Below are 21,358 nucleotides of genomic sequence, written 5' to 3'. Positions count from 1 at the left end.
CTCCCATGTTTTAAACCATGTTCTCTTTCCTCCGTTTACCTTTCTGGACAGATCCCCGAATCCAGAAAACACGGCAGCATCACCTTGTTTTCCAACCCTTTTGCTGACACTCCTTATCCTGCCCAGGTGAAGGCCTCTCCGCTCCCCAGCGAGTGGAACGGCAAGACGGAGAGCTGCATCCTCAACATCAACTCCTCCATCTATGACGAGATCCAGCAGGAGATGAAAAGGGCCAAGGTTTCCCAGGCTCTGTTTGCCAAGGTGGCCGCCTCCAAGAGTCAGGTACAGACCCATACGTTGACTTAGACTCTGTTTGCCAAGGTGGCCGCCTCCAAGTGTCAGGTACAGACCCATACGTTGACTTAGACTCTGTTTGCCAAGGTGGCCGCCTCCAAGAGTCAGGTACAGACCCATACGTTGACTTAGACTCTGTTTGCCAAGGTGGCCGCCTCCAAGTGTCAGGTACAGACCCATACGTTGACTTAGACTCTGTTTGCCAAGGTGGCCGCCTCCAAGAGTCAGGTACAGACCCATACGTTGACTTAGACTCTGTTTGCCAAGGTGGCCGCCTCCAAGAGTCAGGTACAGACCCATACGTTGACTTAGACTCTGTTTGCCAAGGTGGCCGCCTCCAAGAGTCAGGTACAGACCCATACGTTGACTTAGACTCTGTTTGCCAAGGTGGCCGCCTCCAAGAGTCAGGTACAGACCCATACGTTGACTTAGACTCTGTTTGCCAAGGTGGCCGCCTCCAAGAGTCAGGTACAGACCCATACGTTGACTTAGACTCTGTTTGCCAAGGTGGCCGCCTCCAAGAGTCAGGTACAGACCCATACGTTGACTTAGACTCTGTTTGCCAAGGTGGCCGCCTCCAAGAGTCAGGTACAGACCCATACGTTGACTTAGACTCTGTTTGCCAAGGTGGCCGCCTCCAAGAGTCAGGTACAGACCCATACGTTGACTTAGACTCTGTTTGCCAAGGTGGCTGCCTCCAAGAGTCAGGTACAGACCCATACGTTGACTTAGACTCTGTTTGCCAAGGTGGCCGCCTCCAAGAGTCAGGTACAGACCCATACGTTGACTTAGACTCTGTTTGCCAAGGTGGCCGCCTCCAAGAGTCAGGTACAGACCCATACGTTGACTTAGACTCTGGATGCCATTTTTGTACACACAACATACAGTTCTAGGCCACAGACCACTAAGAGCACAGTTTGATACAGACACACAGACCTGCAGAACAACACCACATGCAATAAGTATTATTTTCCGCTTTGCCACGCAGTTGAAGAGGGTCAACAAAGAAACTGGTCTCATTTTGGGAGAAATTGGCACTAAAGATTGAAAGAAAATGTTGAACAAAAGAATGTCTCTGGCTATAATATTGGGAACATATGTTATTAAACTATTAGTTACAGTTTTGTGGATGTTCCAGCTTCAAATATAATGCACACATCAATATTTACAGAGCTAATATTTTAATTTCGTGCCTAAACTTGTCGTGGAGACATTTTGTCTCCTTTCCAGTGTGGTTGATGAAACATTAGAAAACAAAAGAATAAAACACGATATAAAACCAGATCTGGAGACATTCACCAGTTAGGGGGTTCAAAAACTGAAGCGCCACATTGTGCAACTCTCCTCTCTTCTCCGACTGGTGATTTATCGCCATAATGACATGTCTCCTTTATTGTGGGTTTAGCGAACAGCAGACAGTGTTTCAACACAAAACAAACCTGTTTATATTAGCTGTGCTCTGAATGACTCTCAGCTAAAGCGGAGCCTGTTATCTCGCCCAGGGAACAACCCACTCGTTGAATACTGGTTTGTGTGAGCAAAATTACCATCAGTTTAACTCTTATTAAAACTAATTAAAGAAATGCGGAGCATTAAAGGTTTGATATATTGGTGGAGCACAGTTGAAAATGTTTCCACAATTGTTACTTGATGAAGAAGAAGAAAATAGATTAAACAGGGGCCAAATTATCTGGAAATATCTGTGTGTTTTTTTTCGCTGATTGGCATGATTATAGGGGCAGATATCTTTGTTTTACCAAATTGCAGTTTGATGCACAAACCATTGTTTTTGTTCAGGAGTTCAAAGTATTTTTGGAAGAGAAGAGAGAAGAGGGGGAGAAAAAATATCTCTTCTCAGATTATCGTTTGTGAGTGAACAGGTTTCCACTGTGTTTCCTACCTCCCCTCTCTCTCTCTCTCTCTCTCTCTCTCTCTCTCTCTCTCTCTCTCTCTCTCTCTCGCTCTCTCTCGCTCTCTCTCGCGCTCACTCTCTTCCCTCTCTCTCTCTCCCCCCTCTCTCTCTCCCCCCTCTCTCTCTCTCGCTCTCGCTCTCTCTCGCGCTCACTCTCTTCCCTCTCTCTCTCGCGCTCACTCTCTTCTCTCTCTCCTCCCTGTCTCCCTGCTCCTCCATTCATGGCGATGGAGGCGGAGGGTGTGAATGTGAATTGAGCAGCAGATAAGAAGTGTGCTAATTATGCCTGTGAAAGGGGGCCTGGGAGAGCACTTATCTCTGGCTCCATCTCGTAATGGGCGCTCCCCGGGCAGCTGGTGCCCCTCCTGGCCCACACCACCACCAGGGGCAGTGGCGGCTCCACTTCGCACCAGGCCCAGACTCAGAACCAGAGACCCAGGCCCAGGCTCTGCACTTTAGTGGGGGCTGCTGGTGCTGGGGTTGGAGGGCGAGGGAGTGAGGAGCTGGGGGTGGTGGATGGTGTTGGGGGACGGGTCCATCCATTGGGGTCCAGACTGGAAGGAGGAACGGGGGTTTGGGGGCGGGGGAGGCTCAGTGTCAATATGGAGGCTGGCACATGCGTGTCTGATTGGTGTGCCGTACCCCCACTGCCATCCCGGCACAGTGCAGGAATTCTCAGTGGTCGCACGCTCGCATGTATGCAGCCCACCACCCTGGAAGAGCTGGCGAATGTTGGGGGGTTGAAGGACAGGAGAGCTTGGCTCAGACAGCTATTGTGTGTGTCTGTGTGTGCGTTTGCCTCGTCTAGCCCTGCCCCTGTGAAAGGTAGATAGAGCGAGGAGAGGAGGGGAAAGGAGGAGTGCGGAGAAGAGGGGAGGAGATCTGAGAAGGGGAGCAGGGGGCTGTGGAGTGGGAGAGGGTGGGAGCAGTGGTGGTCCCCTGAGTGGGAGAGCTCTAAGCAGGAGTTTAGAGATTGGCTTACACTCCAGTGTGTGTGTGTGTGTTTGTTGTGTGCATGGGTGTGTTGCATGGGGGATGGGGTTTGGAACACAGCCATCCCGTCCCCTCTCAGGGCTTGTAACCACAGCAGACCTCTCTTTCTGCCAGCCTTTAACTGGTAGGTCTCTCTCTCATATTCACAGTAGCATTTCAATCACCTTTTTAACCTCTACATTTTGGGTGTAGTGAGTAAGTACAATTGAAAATCTCCATTCTGCTGCTGGTTGACATCAAATTTAGTCATGCAGCCTACAGTATATATTGATACTACAGCCCATTTTGATTTATTTGTACAGCTATACATTACATTAAGATAGAACCCAATAACCCTTCATATTTCATTTTTTGTCAAATTTCGTTCTTCTCAAATTCAAAGTAGAGCCAACATTCAGCTGTGGGAGATGTACTGTATACTAGTTTGAGCAGGTTGTTAGAGGGTAACTATAGTATTGAGGTAGCCTTTGTTGATGATATAGCCTATTGGTTTGAAGCCAGCCACAGGAGACAATGCCGCCAGAATCCGCAGCTAGCATTAGGAGACGCCCCTTTAGTGATAGCGTTCGAAAAGATGGAGGCTAGATTTTGATGAGAGCCATTGTCAGTGCTAACAAAGCTGCCCCGGTAGAGGTGGTAGCTAGCTAGCTATCTGTTTTAGCTAGTGAAATGGAGGCTATCCATATTGGCTAGGCTAACAGAGAGGGTGTTTAGCTAGCTGTATGTTGTTGGTTGCTAAAGGAGCGGAAGCTAGCGATGGGTGGCTAGCGGTGGGAGGCTAGCCGTGGGGAGCCCCTAACATGGCTTTGGTGTCTAAACTGCCTGACACACATCCTGACAGGGAGCTGTGATTGTCTGTATCAGAGTCCCTGCTGTCACACAACAAGCGATCCGGGAGCCCCTGCGCCACAGGGCTAGCACTCATACCCCCCAACACACACACAGAGTGACCAGTGGAATACAAAAAAGTAAAGCCACCACCAAGTGCCTATCTCTCTCTCTCTCTGTCCCTCGTTCTCTCTCTCTCCCCTGGAAGAGGCTACGCTAATTAGCCAGGCTTTAATGAGACAGAATGGCACTGATCTGGTCCGCCACTGCGCCACCGGGGGGGGGGGGGGGGGGCCTGGTGTGTGCCATCTGTCACCCTGCGCCCGCCTGGCACGCAGCTCTCCAGGGGGGTGGGGGAGGGACACTGAGTGCCTCGCTGGTCTGGAGTGGAAAGGTGGAGAGAGGGAGAGAGACAGAGGGGAGGAGGAGGGTGGTGGAATTAATGGACCTGCCCCCCCTGCCCATAATTTCTGAAATGATTCATATCCTGGGTTAGTGGAATCTGTGTTGTTGTTTTTGACTGGGACAGCTTGAACGCTGTACATCCATCCCACTCATATGGCCCAACCACCTCCTTAATACTCAGTGCATAGACCCCTCCTGGATACCTCTTTCTGCTGAGTCTAAGAGGCAGATGTTACAGGAGATGACATTTGGAACATAGACTCACTGCTTTGACAGAATTGAATAATTATCTGATCTTCTGAAGCAGGAAGAGCCTAGGGAGAAACTGGGCATGACCACCTACACCATGAGCCATGAACCTAGAGATAAAAAATGTGAGGGTTTTATAACTTGAGTGTTTTGCCTTCATGGATAAAATGAATGGGGTACGGTTATGGGGCTGATCCAGAGTGAAGTTATAAGTCACCTCCCAAAGTTTCACTTCTGTTTCTGTGGTGCAACGGCCAACATAATATCTCCATTGTTTGTTTACAGACTCCGGATTGTCTCCCTGCGAAGCTGAGGCAGATTAGAAATGAGAGAGCATCACCAAAAGGGAAAGAAAGGCCATGACTGTTTATTAATTAATTAATGTATTTATCCGGTTGCTTGGTTATTAGGTTGTCGGGGAAACGGTGGCAGATCCTCTATAATATTAAAGAGACAATTTTTGGAACCGGAGGCCCAGATGTCTGAATAATTAATTTAGTGTATGAATTATCTCGCAAAAGGCAGTTCCTCCTCCTCCCTCTAAAATTAGCATTTCCCTTATTGTTTAATGGACAGAAGAATTCCCACCAGCATCTATCCCACTGCCTCTCATTTCATCAGCCACCTCTAACCCCCCAGAGAGCATGCACATACCTCTCTACTGTACTACTCTACTGTCTGTTTCTCTCTCTCTTTCATTCACACACTCACACCCTCTTTCTCTCCTCCATTCTGCCCTTTTGCTCCCCTCCACCACACCTACTGTACCTACCTCCATCCCCACTTTCCACTCCCTGACATTTTCCCCCCGCTGTCCCAAGTCTGAGCTAGCTCTCACCCTCCACGCCCCCGTTGCTTCTCCTTCCCAGGCCGGGCTAACAGTGTGGGGAGAGCCTCGCTCCAGCTCCAGCCCTTTCCCACTATCTCCTCTGACAGACCACACAGGGCTTGTTCTGAGGCCCATTCTGGCTAATCTGATCAGGCAGGCAAATACGCCGGGAAAAGTGCTTTAATGATCCCCCTAATTACCTCAAGTCAATACCAACTGTATTATTAGACTCGGGGAAAATATTCCATTAGGGTGCCCCCTGTGGGAGTCCCCCCCGTGCGCACTGATGTCACGCGCCGCGCGCCCCCACGCTTGTAATTAATTTTATTTACACACGCAGGAATGCACAAGGTCGCACCTGCAGCCCGGAGCCGCCCGACTCGGCCCGCCTAATCAGATCTGTCATAATTACCATTCTGCATGCTTCTGACACACGCCGGGAAATATTTCAATTTAACTACAGCCACAAGCTCCGGCAGATGCAGTGTGGGGATGTGTTAGTCTGTGTGTGTGTGTGAGAGAGAGAGAAAGGAGGAGAGAGAGTAAGAGAGGGAGAGGGAGAGATGGGAATTAAATGGGGAGACATTAGGACCTATTCGAATGCTTGTGTGCTCCCGCTTTCTATTTCTATTTCTCTATCTCTCGCTCTAGTTCTCTTTCACTCTCTCTCTCTCTCTCTCTCTCTCTCCCTCTCTTTCTACTTGTTTCTCTTCAGACCCTGTCTCTCTCCTCTCTCTTACTACACACATGATTCCACAAAGTAGACTTTTCATACGGTATAGCTATGACTTCTCATTTCATACAGAGGGTTAAGACGTCCCTCACATCTCATACATATATTTCATTGAGACCGATGATTTTGACCAAAGTTCATATTTGTAGATTTTAACAACTTTAACAGTCCCTTTAACAGTGGCGTTAGCTGTTAGCTGACATACACAATTTGCAGGTTTTCTGAAAATTTTTATCCATAATTCACTAAGATCAGCCATGATTTATCAGTATAATTATGCTCTGATATTAGCAATTCAACTCCAGCTTTGAATTCAATCTCAATCAAGTGCTTATAATTGATGGAATCACACTCCTCATAGGTGATTGGTGTGTTCCTAATTCAGATGCTGTTTAGCTCTGAAACTTCCTTCTTCTCTCTTCCTCTTTTGTGAGTTAGTGGTCCTTTGTGCATTCATTCACTCTCTTACTTGTTCTCCTGTTTCTGTAGCTGCCTCAATGCTGTTGTAGACTCCATAGAAGATGTAAACAGAGGGATGCTATAATGTTAAAGATATTTTACTGTACCCTCTCTCTCTCTCTCTCTCTCTCTCTCTCTCTCTCTCTGTGTTTAATAGTTATCAAAACCATTGATTGATTTTTTTCCACTGTCAACTGAACATGCCTCCTAATGTGTGACAGAGAGACCCAGCATACAACATAGTGATTTGTTTTGTCATTTTGTAGCCTGGCAGAGCAGAGCACAGATGTGTCATGTTCTGTATTTGAGGATTTTGACATTTTGTTGACCTGCTCTGGTCGTTCTGTCCTAGTTCTAAGTGTTCCCGTTTTAGGAATTCATTCTGTGACGATGAACCGATTGCCATTGTTCTGAGAGTAAATGCTGAGAAAGAGAACGTTTCCTGCACAATCATGCATTCACTCCGCAGCATATGTGCAATGTAGATGTTCCAGTCTGCTATTGTTGACAACTGGCGCATTGTGATGCGAGAGGGCATGACCTTTCACTCGGTAAACGCTGATATCCCATGTTTCCCAGCTGGTGTCTTTGACATCATATATCTTCCACTGCGGGTCTGAAATGTGTCGGTCAAGACTTCCCATGTTTCAATTTGAAAATGAATGCAGGGAAACAGGTTGCCTTGTTTGTTTCAGATTGAGCAGATGTGGGTATGTATGTATACTCTACTGTTGACATTCCTGCAACGGGGTTAGGTAACCAATCTGGCAACCGATTCGAAGGAATTCCTCTTTGACAAGACATAATGCATGTTTTTATTTAGCTACAGGTTAAAATCTGTATAAATGTCCAAAAAAAGGGATTGAAATCGCAGATGACATTAAATTCTGTTGAGCAATATATTTCCTACTAAGGATTCACAATTTGACTGGATTGTTTTGTGTACAAATCCTTCAACACAAATCATCACTTTTCATTCATTGTTTCTAAAGAGTGTTAATCGATAGATTCATTCTATAGCACAAATGGCCCCAGTCCAATGAGTCCTTTTGCAGGGAGTCAGATGGTTGAGCTATGAACAGTCAAGAGTATTACAGTGTATTACCATGCGCAGAACAATCACCTGCAGGATCAGTGAGTAAAGCCCAGGACCTGAGCTCTACCAGGTGCAAATAATGTAAGGGTGCACATAGACATCTGCAAGAGCTCTTTCACAGTTCACTCTACTTGTGTCACCATTGACTTAAGGTGAATCCTGAAAACAATTGCAAAACATGCAAAACAATAGCTGTATACTTACGTTGAGGAGTTTACCACAAGAGTCACGGGCTTCATAAATAAGTGCATACAGTGCATTCGGAAAGTATTCAGATCCCTCGACTTTTCCACATTTTGTTATGTTACAGCCTTATTCTAAAATTGATTTAAAAAAAAAAATTCCCTCATCAATCTACACACTATAGACCATAATGACAAAAAAACGGAAATATCACATTTACATAAGTATTCAGACCCTTTACTCAGTACTTTGTTGAACCACCTTTGACAGCGATTACAGCCTCGAGTCTTCTTGGGTGTGACACTACAAGCTTGGCACACCTGTATTTGGGGAGTTTCTCCCATTCTTCTCTGCAGATCCTCTCAAGTTCTGTCAGATTGGATGGCGAGCGTTGCTGCACAGCTATTTTCAGGTCACTTCAGAGATGTTCGATCAGGTTCAAGTCTGGGCTCTGGCTGGGCAACTTAATGACGTTCAGAGACGTGTCCCGAAGCCACTCCTGCGTTGTCTTGGCTGTGTTCTTAGGATCATTGTCCTGTTGGAAGGTGAACCTTCTCCCCAGTCTGAGGCCCTGAGCGCTCTGGAGCAGGTTTTCGTCAAGGATCTCTCTGTACTCTGCTCCATTCATCTTTGCCTCGATCCTGACTAGTCTCCCTGTCCCTGCTGCTGAAAAACATCCCCACAGCATGATGCTGTGGGGATGGTGGCAGGTGTCCTGAAGCTTGGCATTCAGGCCAGAGAATCTTGTTTCTCATGGTCTGAGAATCTTTAGGTGCCTTTTGGCAAACTCCAAGCGGACTATTATGTGCCTATTACTGAAGAGTGGCTTCCATCTGGCCACTCTACCATAAAACCCTGATTGTTGGAGTGCTGCAGAGATGGTTGTCCTTCCGTAAGGTTCTCCCAGCTCCACAGAGGAACTCTAGAGCTCTGTCAGAGTGACCATCGGGTTCTTGGTCACCTCCTTGACCCAGGTCCTTCTCCCCAGATTGCTCAGTTTGGCCGGGTGGCCAGCTCTAGGAAGAGTCTTGGTGGTTCCAAACTTCTTCCATTTAAGAATGATGGAGGCCAGGGTGTTCTTGGGGACCTTCAATGCTGCAGCATTTTTTTGGTACCCTTCCCCAGATCTGTGCCTCGACACTATCCTATCTCGGGTGCTCTACGGACAATTCCTTTGACCTCATGGCTAGGTTTTTGCTCTGACATGCACTGTCAACTGTGAGACCTTATATAGACAGGTGTGTGCCTTTCCAAATCATGTCCAATTAATTGAATTGAACACAGGTGGACTCCAATCAAGTTGTAGAAACATCTCAAGGATGATCAATGGAAACAGGATGCACCTACATGAGCTCAATTTTTAGTCTCATACCAAAGGATCTGAATACTAATGTAAATAAGGTATTTCTATTTTACATTTTTTATACATTTGCAAACATTCTAAAAACCTGCTTTTGCTTTGTCATTATGGGGTATTTTGTGTATATTTTTTTTATTTAATCAATTTTAGAAAAAAGCTGTAATGTAACAAAATTAGGAAAAAGTCAAGGGGTCTGAATACTTTTGCACTGTAGACGATTTCTTCCCCACAGTTACTATAAGAACATATCCAAACCATGTACAGTTGAAGTCAGAAGTTTACATACACTCAGGTTGGAGTCAAAACTCATTTTCAACCACTCCACAAATTTCTTGTTAACAATTCGGTTAGGCAAGTCGGTTAGGACATCTACTTTGTGCATGACACAAGTAATTTTTCCAACAATTGTTTACAGACAGATTGTTTAACTTATTATTCACTGTATCACAATTCCACTGGGTCAGAAGTTTACATACCCTAAGTTGACTGTGCCTTTAAACAGCTTGGAAAATTCCAGAAAAAAATATGTCATGGCTTTAGAAGCTTCTGATAGGCTAATTGACATAATTTGAGTCAATTGGAGGTGTACCTGTGGATGTATTTCAAGGCCTACCTTCAAACTCAGTAGCTCTTTGCTTGACATCATGGGAAAATTAAAATAAATCAGCAAAATAATTGTAGACCTCTGGTTCATCCTTGGGAGCAATTTCTAAACGCCTGAAGGTACCACGTTCATATGTACAAACAATATTACGCAAGTATAAACACCATGAGACCACGCAGCCATCATACCACTCAGGAAGGAGACACACTCTGTCTCCTTGAAATGAAGGTACTTTGAAGCGAAAAGTGCAGGACCTTGTGAAGATTCTGGAGGAAACAGGTACAAAAGTATCTATATCCACAGTAAAACGAGTCCTATATCGACATAACCTGAAATGCCGCTCAGCAATGAAGAAGCCACTGCTCCAAAACCGCCATAAAACCGCCATAAAAAAGACAGACTACGGTTTGCAACTGCACATGGGGACAAAGATTGTACTTTTTGGAGAAATGTCCTCTGATCTGATGAAACAAAAATAGAACTGTTTGGTCATAATGACCATCATTATGTTTGGAGGATAAAGGGGGAGGGTTGCAAGCCGAAGAACACCATCCCAACCGTGAAGCACGGGGGTGGCAGCATCATGTTGTGGGGGTGCTTTGCTGCAGGAGGGACTGGTGCACTTCACAAAATAGATGGCATCATGAGGTAGGGAAAATTATGTGGATATATTGAAGCAACATCTCATTACATCAGTCGGGAAGTTAAAGCTTGGTCGCAAATGGGTCATCCAAATGGACAATGACCCCAAGCATACTTCCAAAGTTGTGGCAAAATGGCTTAAGGACGATAAAGTCAAGGTATTGGAGTGTCCATCACAAAGCCCTGACCTCAATCCTATAGAAGATTTGTGGGCAGAACTGAAAAATCATGTGCGAGCAAGGAGGCATACAAACCTGACTCAGTTACACCAGCTCTGTCAGGAGGAATGGGACAAAATTCACCCAACTTATTGTGGGAAGATTGTGGAAGGCTACCCGAAACATTTGACCCAGTTAAACCATTTAAAGGCAAAGCTACCAAATACTAATTGAGTGTATGTAAACTTCTGACCCACTGGGAATGTGATGGAAGAAATAAAAGCTGAAATAAATCATTCTTTCTACTATTATTCTGACATTTCACATTCTTAAAATAAAGTGGTGATCCTAACTGACCTAATACAGGGAATTTTTACTCTGATTAAATGTCAGGAATTGTGGAAAACTGAGTTTAAATGTAGTTGGCTAAGGTGTATGTAAACTTCTGACTTCAACTGTATTACCTACTGGGCCAGAGTTACCGCTTTCAAGAAATGGGACACGGACATGGACGCAAGAAATCCCGCTACGACCTCCGACAAGACATCAAACATGCTAAAGGACAATATAGGAGGAAGGTGGAATCCTATTACACCGGCTCCGATGCTCGTTGTGTGTGGCAGGGCTTGCAGACGATAATGGATTGCAAAAGGAAACGCAGCCGTGAGTTGCCCAGCGATGCAGAACTCCCAAACAAGCTAAATGCCTTTTATGCTCGCTTCGAGGAATATAACACTGTGCCTTGCGTGAAAGTTGCTGTTTTTCCAGATGACTGTGTGATCTCACTCTCCGTGGCCGATGTGAGAAAAACTTTTAAACAGGTTAACAATCCCAAGGCCGTCGGGGCAGACAGAATACTAGGGCACATTCACAAAGCATGCGCAGACCAACTATCAAGTGTTTTCACTGACATTTTTAACCTCTCCTTGTCCCAGTCTGTAATCCCAACATCTTTCAAGCTGACCACCATGGTCCCTTTTCCCAAGAGCTCCAAGGTAACCTGCCTAAATGACGATGGTCCTGTCGCACTCACATCTGCAGTTATGAAGTGCTTTGAAAGGCTAGTCATGACACACATCGACACCATCATCCCAGACACCCTACACCCACTCCAATTCGCATACCCCCCCAAGAGGTCCACAGAGGACGCAATCTCAATTGCACTTCACGCTGCCCTGTCCCACCTGAACAAGAGAACGATAACTATGTGAGAATGCTGTTCATAGACTACAGCTCAGCGTTCAACACCATAGTCCCCTCCAAGCTTGGGACCCTGGGACTGAACCCCTCCCTCTGCAACTGGATCTTGGACTTCCTGATGGGCTGGCCCCAAGTGATGAGGGTAGACAACAACACCTCTGCCACGATGACCCTCAACACTGGGGACCCTCACGTGTACGTGCTTAGTCCCCTCCTGTACTCCCTGTTCACCCATGACTGCATTGCCACGCACGACTCCAACACCATCATCAAGTTTTCTGACTATGCGACGGTGGAAGACCTGATCACCGACTGGCTGTATCACCGCCTGGTATGGCAAATACACCGCCCTTGACTGCTAAGCCCTACAGAGGGTGGTGTGGACAGCCCAGTTCATCACTGGGTTCGAGCTCCCTGGAATCCATAACCTCTGAATCAGGCGGTGTCAGAGGAAGGCCCGAGAAACTGCCAAAGACTCCAGCCACCGAAGCCATAGACCGCCCGGCAAACAGGCTCCAAGAAAGCTTCTACCCCCAAGCCGAAGACTGCTAAATAGCAAGACTGCTAAATAGTCAATGAATAGTACCTGAACTATCTGCACTGACTCTATTTTGCACTGACCCTACGCACACTCACTAGACAATATATACACCCTACGTTGACTCTCCCACACAAAAACCCACGCACATTCAACATACAATAAATACAAACACATACACACATAACAAATACACGCATACCGACATAACACAAACACACATACATACACATTACACACACACACACTTTTATACTCATCATATGGTGCTGTTGTTCTTTATTTTAATCTTATTATTATCCACCCTGATGCCGAGTCACTTTACCCTGCCTTCATGTACATATCTACCTCAAATGCCTAGTACCTCTGCACATTTATCTGGTACTGCTACTTCCTCTACATAGCTCCATTCTTGTGTATTTTATTTTATTCCTTGTGTTACATTTTATTTTATTATTATTTTTAAGCCTGGCGCATGTGACAAATACCATTTTATTTTATTTGACGTATTTGTACTACTCTACTTTTAAGTGCTTTAAAATCTTTACTCGTTGTTTTATTACGGAATGAGTGAGATTCTAGTCAGCACTGGGAATGCATGCTAAGAGTGTAAGATTTTTCAGGATGGCCACATGGTAGCTAGACCTCCAGTTCCCCCGGGGAAGAATGGTTGAGTTCAATTAAGGGCCTCAACCCCATTTCCCCTTGTTCCCCCCCTCTCCTCTCTCCACGCCAAGACTATTTGAATAGGTGCTCGGACTTGCCTTATTTGCATATTAAGATTTCCTCACACACACAAAACACTGGGTCTGTTTTCCACAGTAAATTTTTGCTTATTGTTGCGGGAGATTCTCATATGCTGAACATCAAGCAGGTTGGTATTTCCCGTCAACAGATGGGCATGGTGCCGTATTTACAACCCAGTGCTGGTAACTGTGTGGGGTGAACGCGCTCTAAGGTGACGCTCTTGCAGAGGAGAAACAGGTTTGAACATACCGTGTTATCAGCTGCATTTATCTGCATAGCATTGTCTGCTAGTGGAGCTGGGCCCTATGCCAGGTTCAAGGAGGGAAAGACAATAATGCTTTGTCTCTCCTACTTTTTATTTCTCTCTCCCTCTCGGACAGAGATGTGAGTCTGGCTCTCTGCAGCTCTCAATCCCTCCTCTGACAAGTTCCACAAGTCCAGCCACAACAATGGATCGCAATATTTTTCTCCCAACTGTCACAAGTCCCCCCCCCCCCCCCCCCTCCCCTCCTGTAACAGATGTTTTGCTTCTACAAGGTCAAATGTGCTTTTGTTTCAGTGTAGACAATTATTATATAAAGCACCATATTCAATTTGATTGTGTTATAATCCCCCCACCCCCCACCCCACCTAACAAAAAGAGAATCACAGTTGATGGACATCTGCCGGCTTATTTTTCGGTGGTGGACTGATGGGGCTCATAATGACCAAATGAGATTAGAGATAGGTGTTGGCCCTGCCGTGTGACTGTGGAGGTAGGCCTCTCTCTATCTCTCTCTCTCACCTCTCTATTTCTGTCTTTCTCTCTCTCTCTCTCTCTCTCCATCTCTCTTTTTTCCATGCAGGGTTTCACAGCAGAGTGTTGTTTATTGATGCAGTAGTGTGCGTCCATGTTGTGGAGGGAGAAGGGAGGGAGGTGAAGGGAGAAGGGAGGGAGATGAAGGGAGAAGGGAGGGAAGTGAAGGGAAGAGGGGTGGGCGTGATTACCGGGCTGTTCCCTAACAGTTCAAGCCTATGCTCTCATTGGCAGCTTGTGACTGTCGCAGACACACACAAACATGGTACGGTGTGCCGCTGCGTAGTTAGGTGAATCTTGCGCATGAATTCAGCATTGTGTTGGGAGCGAAATAATTAAGAATGCCTGGTTGCTATTTATACTGTGCTAAACAATGGGAGCTCTGCTGGGCAGCGTGAGGCCTGCTGCTGAAGAGTATATTACTCTGTCATTCTGCACCTCTTGACCCCCTCAGCCCGTGTGCTGACGGTCAGATTGGACGAAAAAACAGGCAGGGTGGTCACTCTCCTCACCTCTCCATTCTCCATGCTAATCATTATGAATAATACATTTTTATTTATAGAGAGCTCTTCACTAACTCTGAGAGAGTTCGAGGTAGTTCAGAATTGGTGAGCAGTGTAAGTACGGCGTATCCAAGCACTGTTGTTAGGGGGAAATGAACAATGTGGAGGTAGTACACAGAGCAACAGAGATGTTTGGTTCTTATTGAAAGTTCCTGTTTCAACACAGTAACACAACATGCATTGTGCAGCCAACCTAATAACTATTACACCAATTGATGCTGCTTATACATTTCTGCAAAGTCTATCTAAAGCTTCAAAAGTCTGCACAATTTCAAATAGAAGTTGAAACAATGGTTAAGTCATAGATATGATAGTAAGCTGGATTTTTTGGATTTTTCCACCATGTCACATTGTCACTGTGATTATTAGACAGAAATCCTCACTCCAAATGAAGTTTTCACATCACATTTATTGACCAAAACCAAGTTTTCCCCCCTTGAGTTTGCTGGCAATAGAGCCAAGTGCCACCTCCTCTGACCAGCTCTCCCACCTCTCTTTCTTCCCTCAATGCTTCTGCCAGGCCTGTGGAAGCAATGCAATTAGACAAACACAAACACAACTTCAGCTCTTTAAACCCCCAGGGAAAATGCTGACTGTCCACTTGTGTGGGGACGACTGAGGGAAGCTGCCATTTTGACATTAACTACACTTTTGTGATAATTTTATCAGTTTTTGCTTAAATGTTAAACTTCTCTGCGCCAAACTTCCTTTACTTTAGTCGTACAACATTCTGTCAACGAGCTTTCAGCAAAATATGAATAGCATAGTGACAACATATTAAGACTTTACCTCTTGTTTTTACTGTAGTTATTTTTAACTAGCTAGTTCATTTATGTGAGGATTTCCCAGAATTACTATGGGCTTAATGTTGGCCTCTTGTTTGACTGACTTTAGTACTTTGGGTTTAATCCTGCTGGTTTGGGGAGTGTTTGAGTTGGATTACTTCATCGTGGTCTAGGTAGTGTGGTTCAGTTCTGGCTAGGAAGAGGCAGGGAGGCATGTGGGGGTGAAAAGAGGGGTGTTCCTCAATACCGAATCAGCCGAAACCAACAGACATCAAAGTGGTAACGCGGTCCAAATCCCTCTGCATGCAAATTAAAAAAGGCAACAATAAACGTGGCAGAAGAACAAGGTGGGCACGCAGTCTTTAGGTCCCTTCTACCCCTCTCTCTCTCTCTTTTTCTCTCTCTTTCTCTCCCTGTCCTTCTTTCTCTCACACTCTCTCTCTCTCCCTGTCTTTCTTGCTCTCTCTCTCTTCCTCTCTCTCTCTTCCTTGTTCTGTCCCCCTCTCCGTCTCTCTCTCTCTCTCTTCCTCTCTCTCTCTTCCTTGTTCTGTCCCCCTCTGTCTCTCTCTCTCCCTCCCTCCCTCGCTCCCGGCTTTCTCCAAAACCCTCCTGGGTTTGATGTGGCTTAGGGGAGGAGTTGGAACAGGGGACAACAGAAATGCTGAGTTATCTCTTGCATGCAGTGTGGTGGCGTGGCTCTGGCCTTGTGTGTGTGTGTGTTTGTGTGTGTGTGACCAGCGCAGTGTAATCTTGTGGAAATGAAAGGTGCTGCCGCACACTGGCTGGGAGATTACAGTACTGCTCTGTCACGCTGCCAGGACAGACTACCGGCTGAACAGCTTCATCGCTCTCCCTTCTCTCCCCTCCCTCTCTCTCTTTCTCTCTCTCTCACACACACACACATTCTCACCCTCCCTCAATGAAGCTGCTTTCCCTCCTTCCCTCCCTCCTTCTGCCTTCTCACCCGTTACAGCTCTCTTTTAGCCACGGTCATTTAAAATTCCCTATTTTTCTGTCTGTTTCTCTTCCTTCCTTTCTCTGTGTCTCTTTCTCCCTCTCTCTCTCTCTCTCTCTCTCTCTCTCTCTCTCTCTCTCTGTCTCTCTTCCTTCCTTTCTCTGTGTCTCTTTCTCTCTCTCTCTCTCTCTCTGTCTCTCTTCCTTTCTCTCTCTCTCTCTCTCTCTCTCTCTCTCTCTGTCTCTCTTCCTTTCTCTCTCTCTCTCTCTCTCTCTCTCTCTCTCTCTCTCTCTCTCTCTCTCTCTCTCTCTGTCTCTCGCTGGCTCCCTCGTTCTCTACTCTTCATCTCACACTATTTTCTCTCACCCTCTGCTTCAGTTCTGTCATGGTGATCACCCCCCTGCCCTGCCCTCACACGGCCCAGTTGAGTTCCCTCCACATCCAGTGCTGTATTACTGAGTCACAGGACCTCATCACAGAGCTCCATAGATGGGCTCCGTCTCTACCGTACTGTACCGCTCAGCTGCACCCACACAGTCACACACACAAGCTGCCTTTGACTGGGGCTTCTCAGATACATGCTCTGTGTAAATTAATATTGTGTAGCGACAGTCCTCTATGGCCCACAGTCCCATCTCTCATGGCCCTCTGCTGGGCTAGAGTATAATGTTTCCTGTAAACTGTTAAATGGGTCCTTCATTTTGTGCTACATACTATGAATACTACATACATGTGTATGTTGTCATACCTAATGGTCCCAGAATGTGTTATTTTGCTGCCTTTGGAATTGTATTATATTGGCATGTTACAGGAATGGGTTAAAATGTATAAAGTGTAAAGTTAAAGTGGAGGGTAAGGCTAAACCTCTCTCTCGTTTCCTTTCGGTAAAGGGCTGGCTGTGTGAGCTTCTGCGCTGGAAGGAGGACCCCAGCCCGGAGAACCGTACGCTGTGGGAGAACCTGTCCATGATCCGCCGCTTCCTGAGCTTGGCCCAGGCAGAGCGTGACGCCATCTACGAACAGGAGAGCACGGCCGGCCAGCAGCAGCACCACGCCGACCGGCCCCCGCACACAATGCACATGTCCACTGATCCCATGCAGGTGAGGAGGCAAAGACGTGCACATTAATACATACATGCACACACACAAGCGCATAAATACACATAGACATGTACATACACACATACACACACGTACATATGTGCAGTGGACACGCATACATATCCATTGAAGATGAGAGGAGATACACACAAAAGCACAGACACCAACTCTGATGTCTGTACCCACAGAACCCAACTCTGATGTATATGTCCCACACAGACCCACTACAGGTGAGAGAGAGAATTTGTATTATTTTATTTATGTTGTGATTTCAAATAAGCAACCAGTATTATCCCCTAGTTTTACATTGTAATTATCTGGTGTTCATAATAACCAGCAGTAAGGGGACATTTCTACAAATTATCTATATTAATCACAAACATAGTAATAGTCAAGGTTTGTGTTTTTAATTAAATACTTTTTAAATTTACTCTTACTTTGAACTTTTATTTTTATTTTTAAAAGGCAGTTTGCAAATGAACACAAAAACCTGAGACCCACTTGAAACTTTTAAAATTGTGAATTCTAAACATAAGTACTTAAATTAAACATAGTGGCAGCTGAATGGCTGATCAGTTATTTTGTTAGCCAGAAACATATGGCCAGTTCCATGTAAAAGCACCAGTGTAGAAATAATCATATTTTTCTCATTGAGCCTAATATCAGATTTAAAAAAGTGAAAAGAAATGACCAATTTGGGATACTTCGCAGAAAAGTTAACCACTAATGAAATAGAAATGTTTTGGCTTCCTGTAAAATGTCTCAGTACTGTAATGCATAGAGGAACTACTGACACTTGCAATTCATAGTGCTTATTGGTGTTGGCGTTGAACCTCTGTCAACTCAGGTCAGTCTATTGATTAAAAAGCTTGTTCTCAAGAGAGACCTGTTGCAATGCAGTGATTCACAGACGTGGAGAGAAGCTTCCTTTAGTGAAGCTCGCTATATGTGTGTGTTCTAGTGTAAAATTGTATCTTTGAGTGAACATGTGCAGCTGGCCGGTAAGCTATCTGTAAAGTGCTGTGTTTTCTAAACTTCATTACCAAACTCCAATTGGAGTGTGTCTGACTCAGGGGAGAAACAAACTGTTGTGTGGTCAATAGAGAGCACGAGTTGCCCACTCAACCCTCTCTCCACGCAAACAATGAGACATTTTAGGAGTAATGTGTCATGTGTTTACACTAGCGGGATACTGAGGGCAAAGCAAAGCCATCGTTAGCATTCTCACACCCATGGCAATCGGCGGCGATCGCGTTTTGAATTGTACACACATTGAGTTTGTTTATCGTGGTCTGGCAGTACCAACCAGAATGGACAGTTTCCGTGTGAATTCTCAGCGTCTCAGTGTCTTTCTACGTGTTTGCATGCATGTGTGTCATGTGTGTGTGTGTGCGCGTGCAGGTTTGTATGTGAGTACGGGTGCCTCTACCCCACAATGAAAGACACAATTTCCGCATGAAAAAAAATCTCAAGGACTGATTACATTCAATAAGATATTACATGGAAATTCCTTCAGCGGAGCGCCTGTTCTGTACACAGTGGGCCCATTCTACACAACTCAATTGATTTGAATGAAAGGCGTTATTAAGTCGCCGGTAAGTGTTCACTGATAACATCCTGTCTCTTGCCCCCCCCCCCCCCTTCCCACCACAGTCTCAGACCCATCAACCGCCACAGCAGCAGCACCAGCCCCCCATGTCCCTCCAGCACCCCTCCCAGCCTCCACTGTCCCAGCAGCCCATGCAACAGCAGCAGCAGCAACCACCCATGGGCCCCCGGCTGCCCCCTCGCCAGCCCTCCACCGCTTCCCCGGCAGAGACAGAGGACGAGGGCCGTGGTGGCGGAGGCACCAAGGCTCGCTCCGGCGGGGGCAAGATCTCCCAAGAGGCCCTAGGCATTCTGCAGAGCTTCATCCAGGACGTGGGGATGTACCCAGACGAGGAGGCCATTCACACCCTATCGGCCCAGCTGGACCTACCCAAGCTCACCATCATCAAGTTCTTCCAGAACCAGCGCTTCTACGTCAACCACCCGGCCAAGCCGCCCAAGGAACCCAGCAACAGCAGTAGCAGCAGCCCTGCCTTCGAGGAGGAACTGTCGGAATTCAGGGAGGGCAGCGCCGAGCTGCTGAAGGAGCTGGAAGAGAGCACACAGACCAACAGCACCATCTTCTCCATCAAGATCGAGGAGCACCTGGCCCGCTCTGAGGCCCTCTCAGAATCTGACCACGAGTCCAAGGAGTAGAGAGAGCAGCCCCCAGTCTGAACACTGTGCTAAAAGAGTAGTGTTGCTATACACACAGAGACTGAATGCATTGCTAACGGGTAATGGTCTGGCTAGCGCAGTGCTGCCGCTGCGAGAGAAAAGAGTAGTGTTTTTATCAATGCAGAGTCTGGACTCTATGCGTACGATTAGCGTTTATATATCAATGCAGACTGAAAGGCTACGCAACGCTAGCATTCTCACGCTGGAAACCCTCCATTTCCACAGACTACAGTAATACGAATAAGTATTGCTTTTTCTGATTTTGTAAAACTTGTATTATTCACTGTAAAGACTGATGCATCATTTAAATAACCTGCACAAAAAAATATTTGAAGTATGTTGCCGTGGATATTTGCTGACTGCACTTAATGTCTGTTGTTTTACACTGATTTCCTTTCTTTTTGAGCTACTGATATTATAATAAAAAGCCCCCATGGAGTTTGATAGGATAGGAGGTGTTTACGTATGTGGTGTTAACTGGATTTTTTCAAATGCATATGAAATCATGGAACAAGTGGATGACAAGGCCTTAATGATGAGGTACTACATCTGGAAGCCTGCTGGCAAATTAGTTATTCTTTGAAAAAGCGAAAAACATGACAGTGATTACGGATCACTCAAACTCTGGAACCCAAAACGCACCCCAAGTGCGTCGCCGAGAATAGCTCAATCGTTACATATTATTTGTTAGGAAGAAATATAAATATATATATAGACATTATATTAACTGTAAAAAAAAAAATACAGTCTTAAAGAAACTATGCCAATAAATGCCTTGTACTATATGGCACTGCCGATTAGATTATTTTGCAAAACCTTTGTCACTGTAACTTTTTGAATCAGCCACACAGTTTAAAAATGTGAATCACAAACTCTGTTTTTTGTTGTCTTCTACATTATTTATTTGCAGTTCATGCAGTGTTTCTGATGTAATGACTTTTTTTGGAAAGTTTGTTACATAGAGCTTTTTTCTTTTTTTTTCACCGATCCTTTTCTATTTATAAATGTAATTTTGATGGGCAGTAAAAACAAAAAGTGTCTTAACGTTTTAAATGGACAATGTGCTTTAAAGGTTGCCTATAAAAGTGCTGTATGTCAAGCAACTCATGCTACAAGCTTCACAATTAATGTTGTATGCAATTTTTACTATCATGCAAATAAGCATAGGTAAATTACTAACCTATAGAACACCTTAGAGAGAAAAACATATGCAATCTGTGTGAATATCGATGTCTGCAATGTGTCTTCCTTTGGTTAACAATCCAATTCAAGCTATTCCTGTATAAATATCCTGTATACATTTTTTTTTTCTTTTTTATGAGTTTATTTCAATGAGAACATCAGTTATTTTGTTACAACTGACTGTTTTATAAGTGTTTCTCGGTTTCTTTATGCAGAAATTGTCTAACTAGGAGTGATTCTTTATTGTTAATTACACAATTAAACTGTTTGTATTGTACCCCAGATTCTTGCCATTCATGTGACCACACTACTTGCACCTATAGAACAAGGTTTCACTTACCATATTCAACAGTATGTAACAACATATAATGACTTTTCAGTCAAATTAGTTGATTTTTTATCCTAAAAAGTGTAATACTTGTAAGTATCACAATTTATAATTGTCTTTTCTTTTATTTCTATGCAAAAGTTAACACTTTTAA

General features: G+C 45.2%; 1 protein-coding gene across 41 annotated transcripts in view; it reads left to right on the top strand.

The window, feature by feature from the left end:
* The window catches only part of LOC110487942 (DNA-binding protein SATB1), a 60,085-nt gene extending 38,928 nt beyond the window's left edge, over positions 1-21,157 (top strand). For 31 of the 41 annotated variants that reach the window (XM_090197996.1, XM_090197984.1, XM_090197951.1 and 28 more), the window contains 4 exons: positions 52-282; positions 17,220-17,429; positions 17,618-17,659; positions 19,083-21,157. In XM_090197996.1, coding sequence (XP_090054122.1) covers positions 52-282; positions 17,220-17,429; positions 17,618-17,659; positions 19,083-19,673 — 1,074 coding nt within the window. In that variant the 3' untranslated portion in view covers positions 19,674-21,157. The remainder of the gene's footprint in view (positions 1-51; positions 283-17,219; positions 17,430-17,617; positions 17,660-19,082) is intronic. The other 10 variants (XM_090197874.1, XM_090197857.1, XM_090197796.1 and 7 more) reach the window with 3 other exon arrangements.
* Positions 21,158-21,358: the final 201 nt, after the last annotated feature.

This window comes from Oncorhynchus mykiss, chromosome 2 (genome assembly GCF_057628025.1).
Source record: "Oncorhynchus mykiss isolate SJ-2025 chromosome 2, ASM5762802v1, whole genome shotgun sequence".
Classification (NCBI taxonomy): Eukaryota; Metazoa; Chordata; class Actinopteri; order Salmoniformes; family Salmonidae; genus Oncorhynchus; species Oncorhynchus mykiss.
Note: the sequence above shows the minus strand (reverse complement) of the source record. Positions and strands in the feature narration are given on the sequence as shown.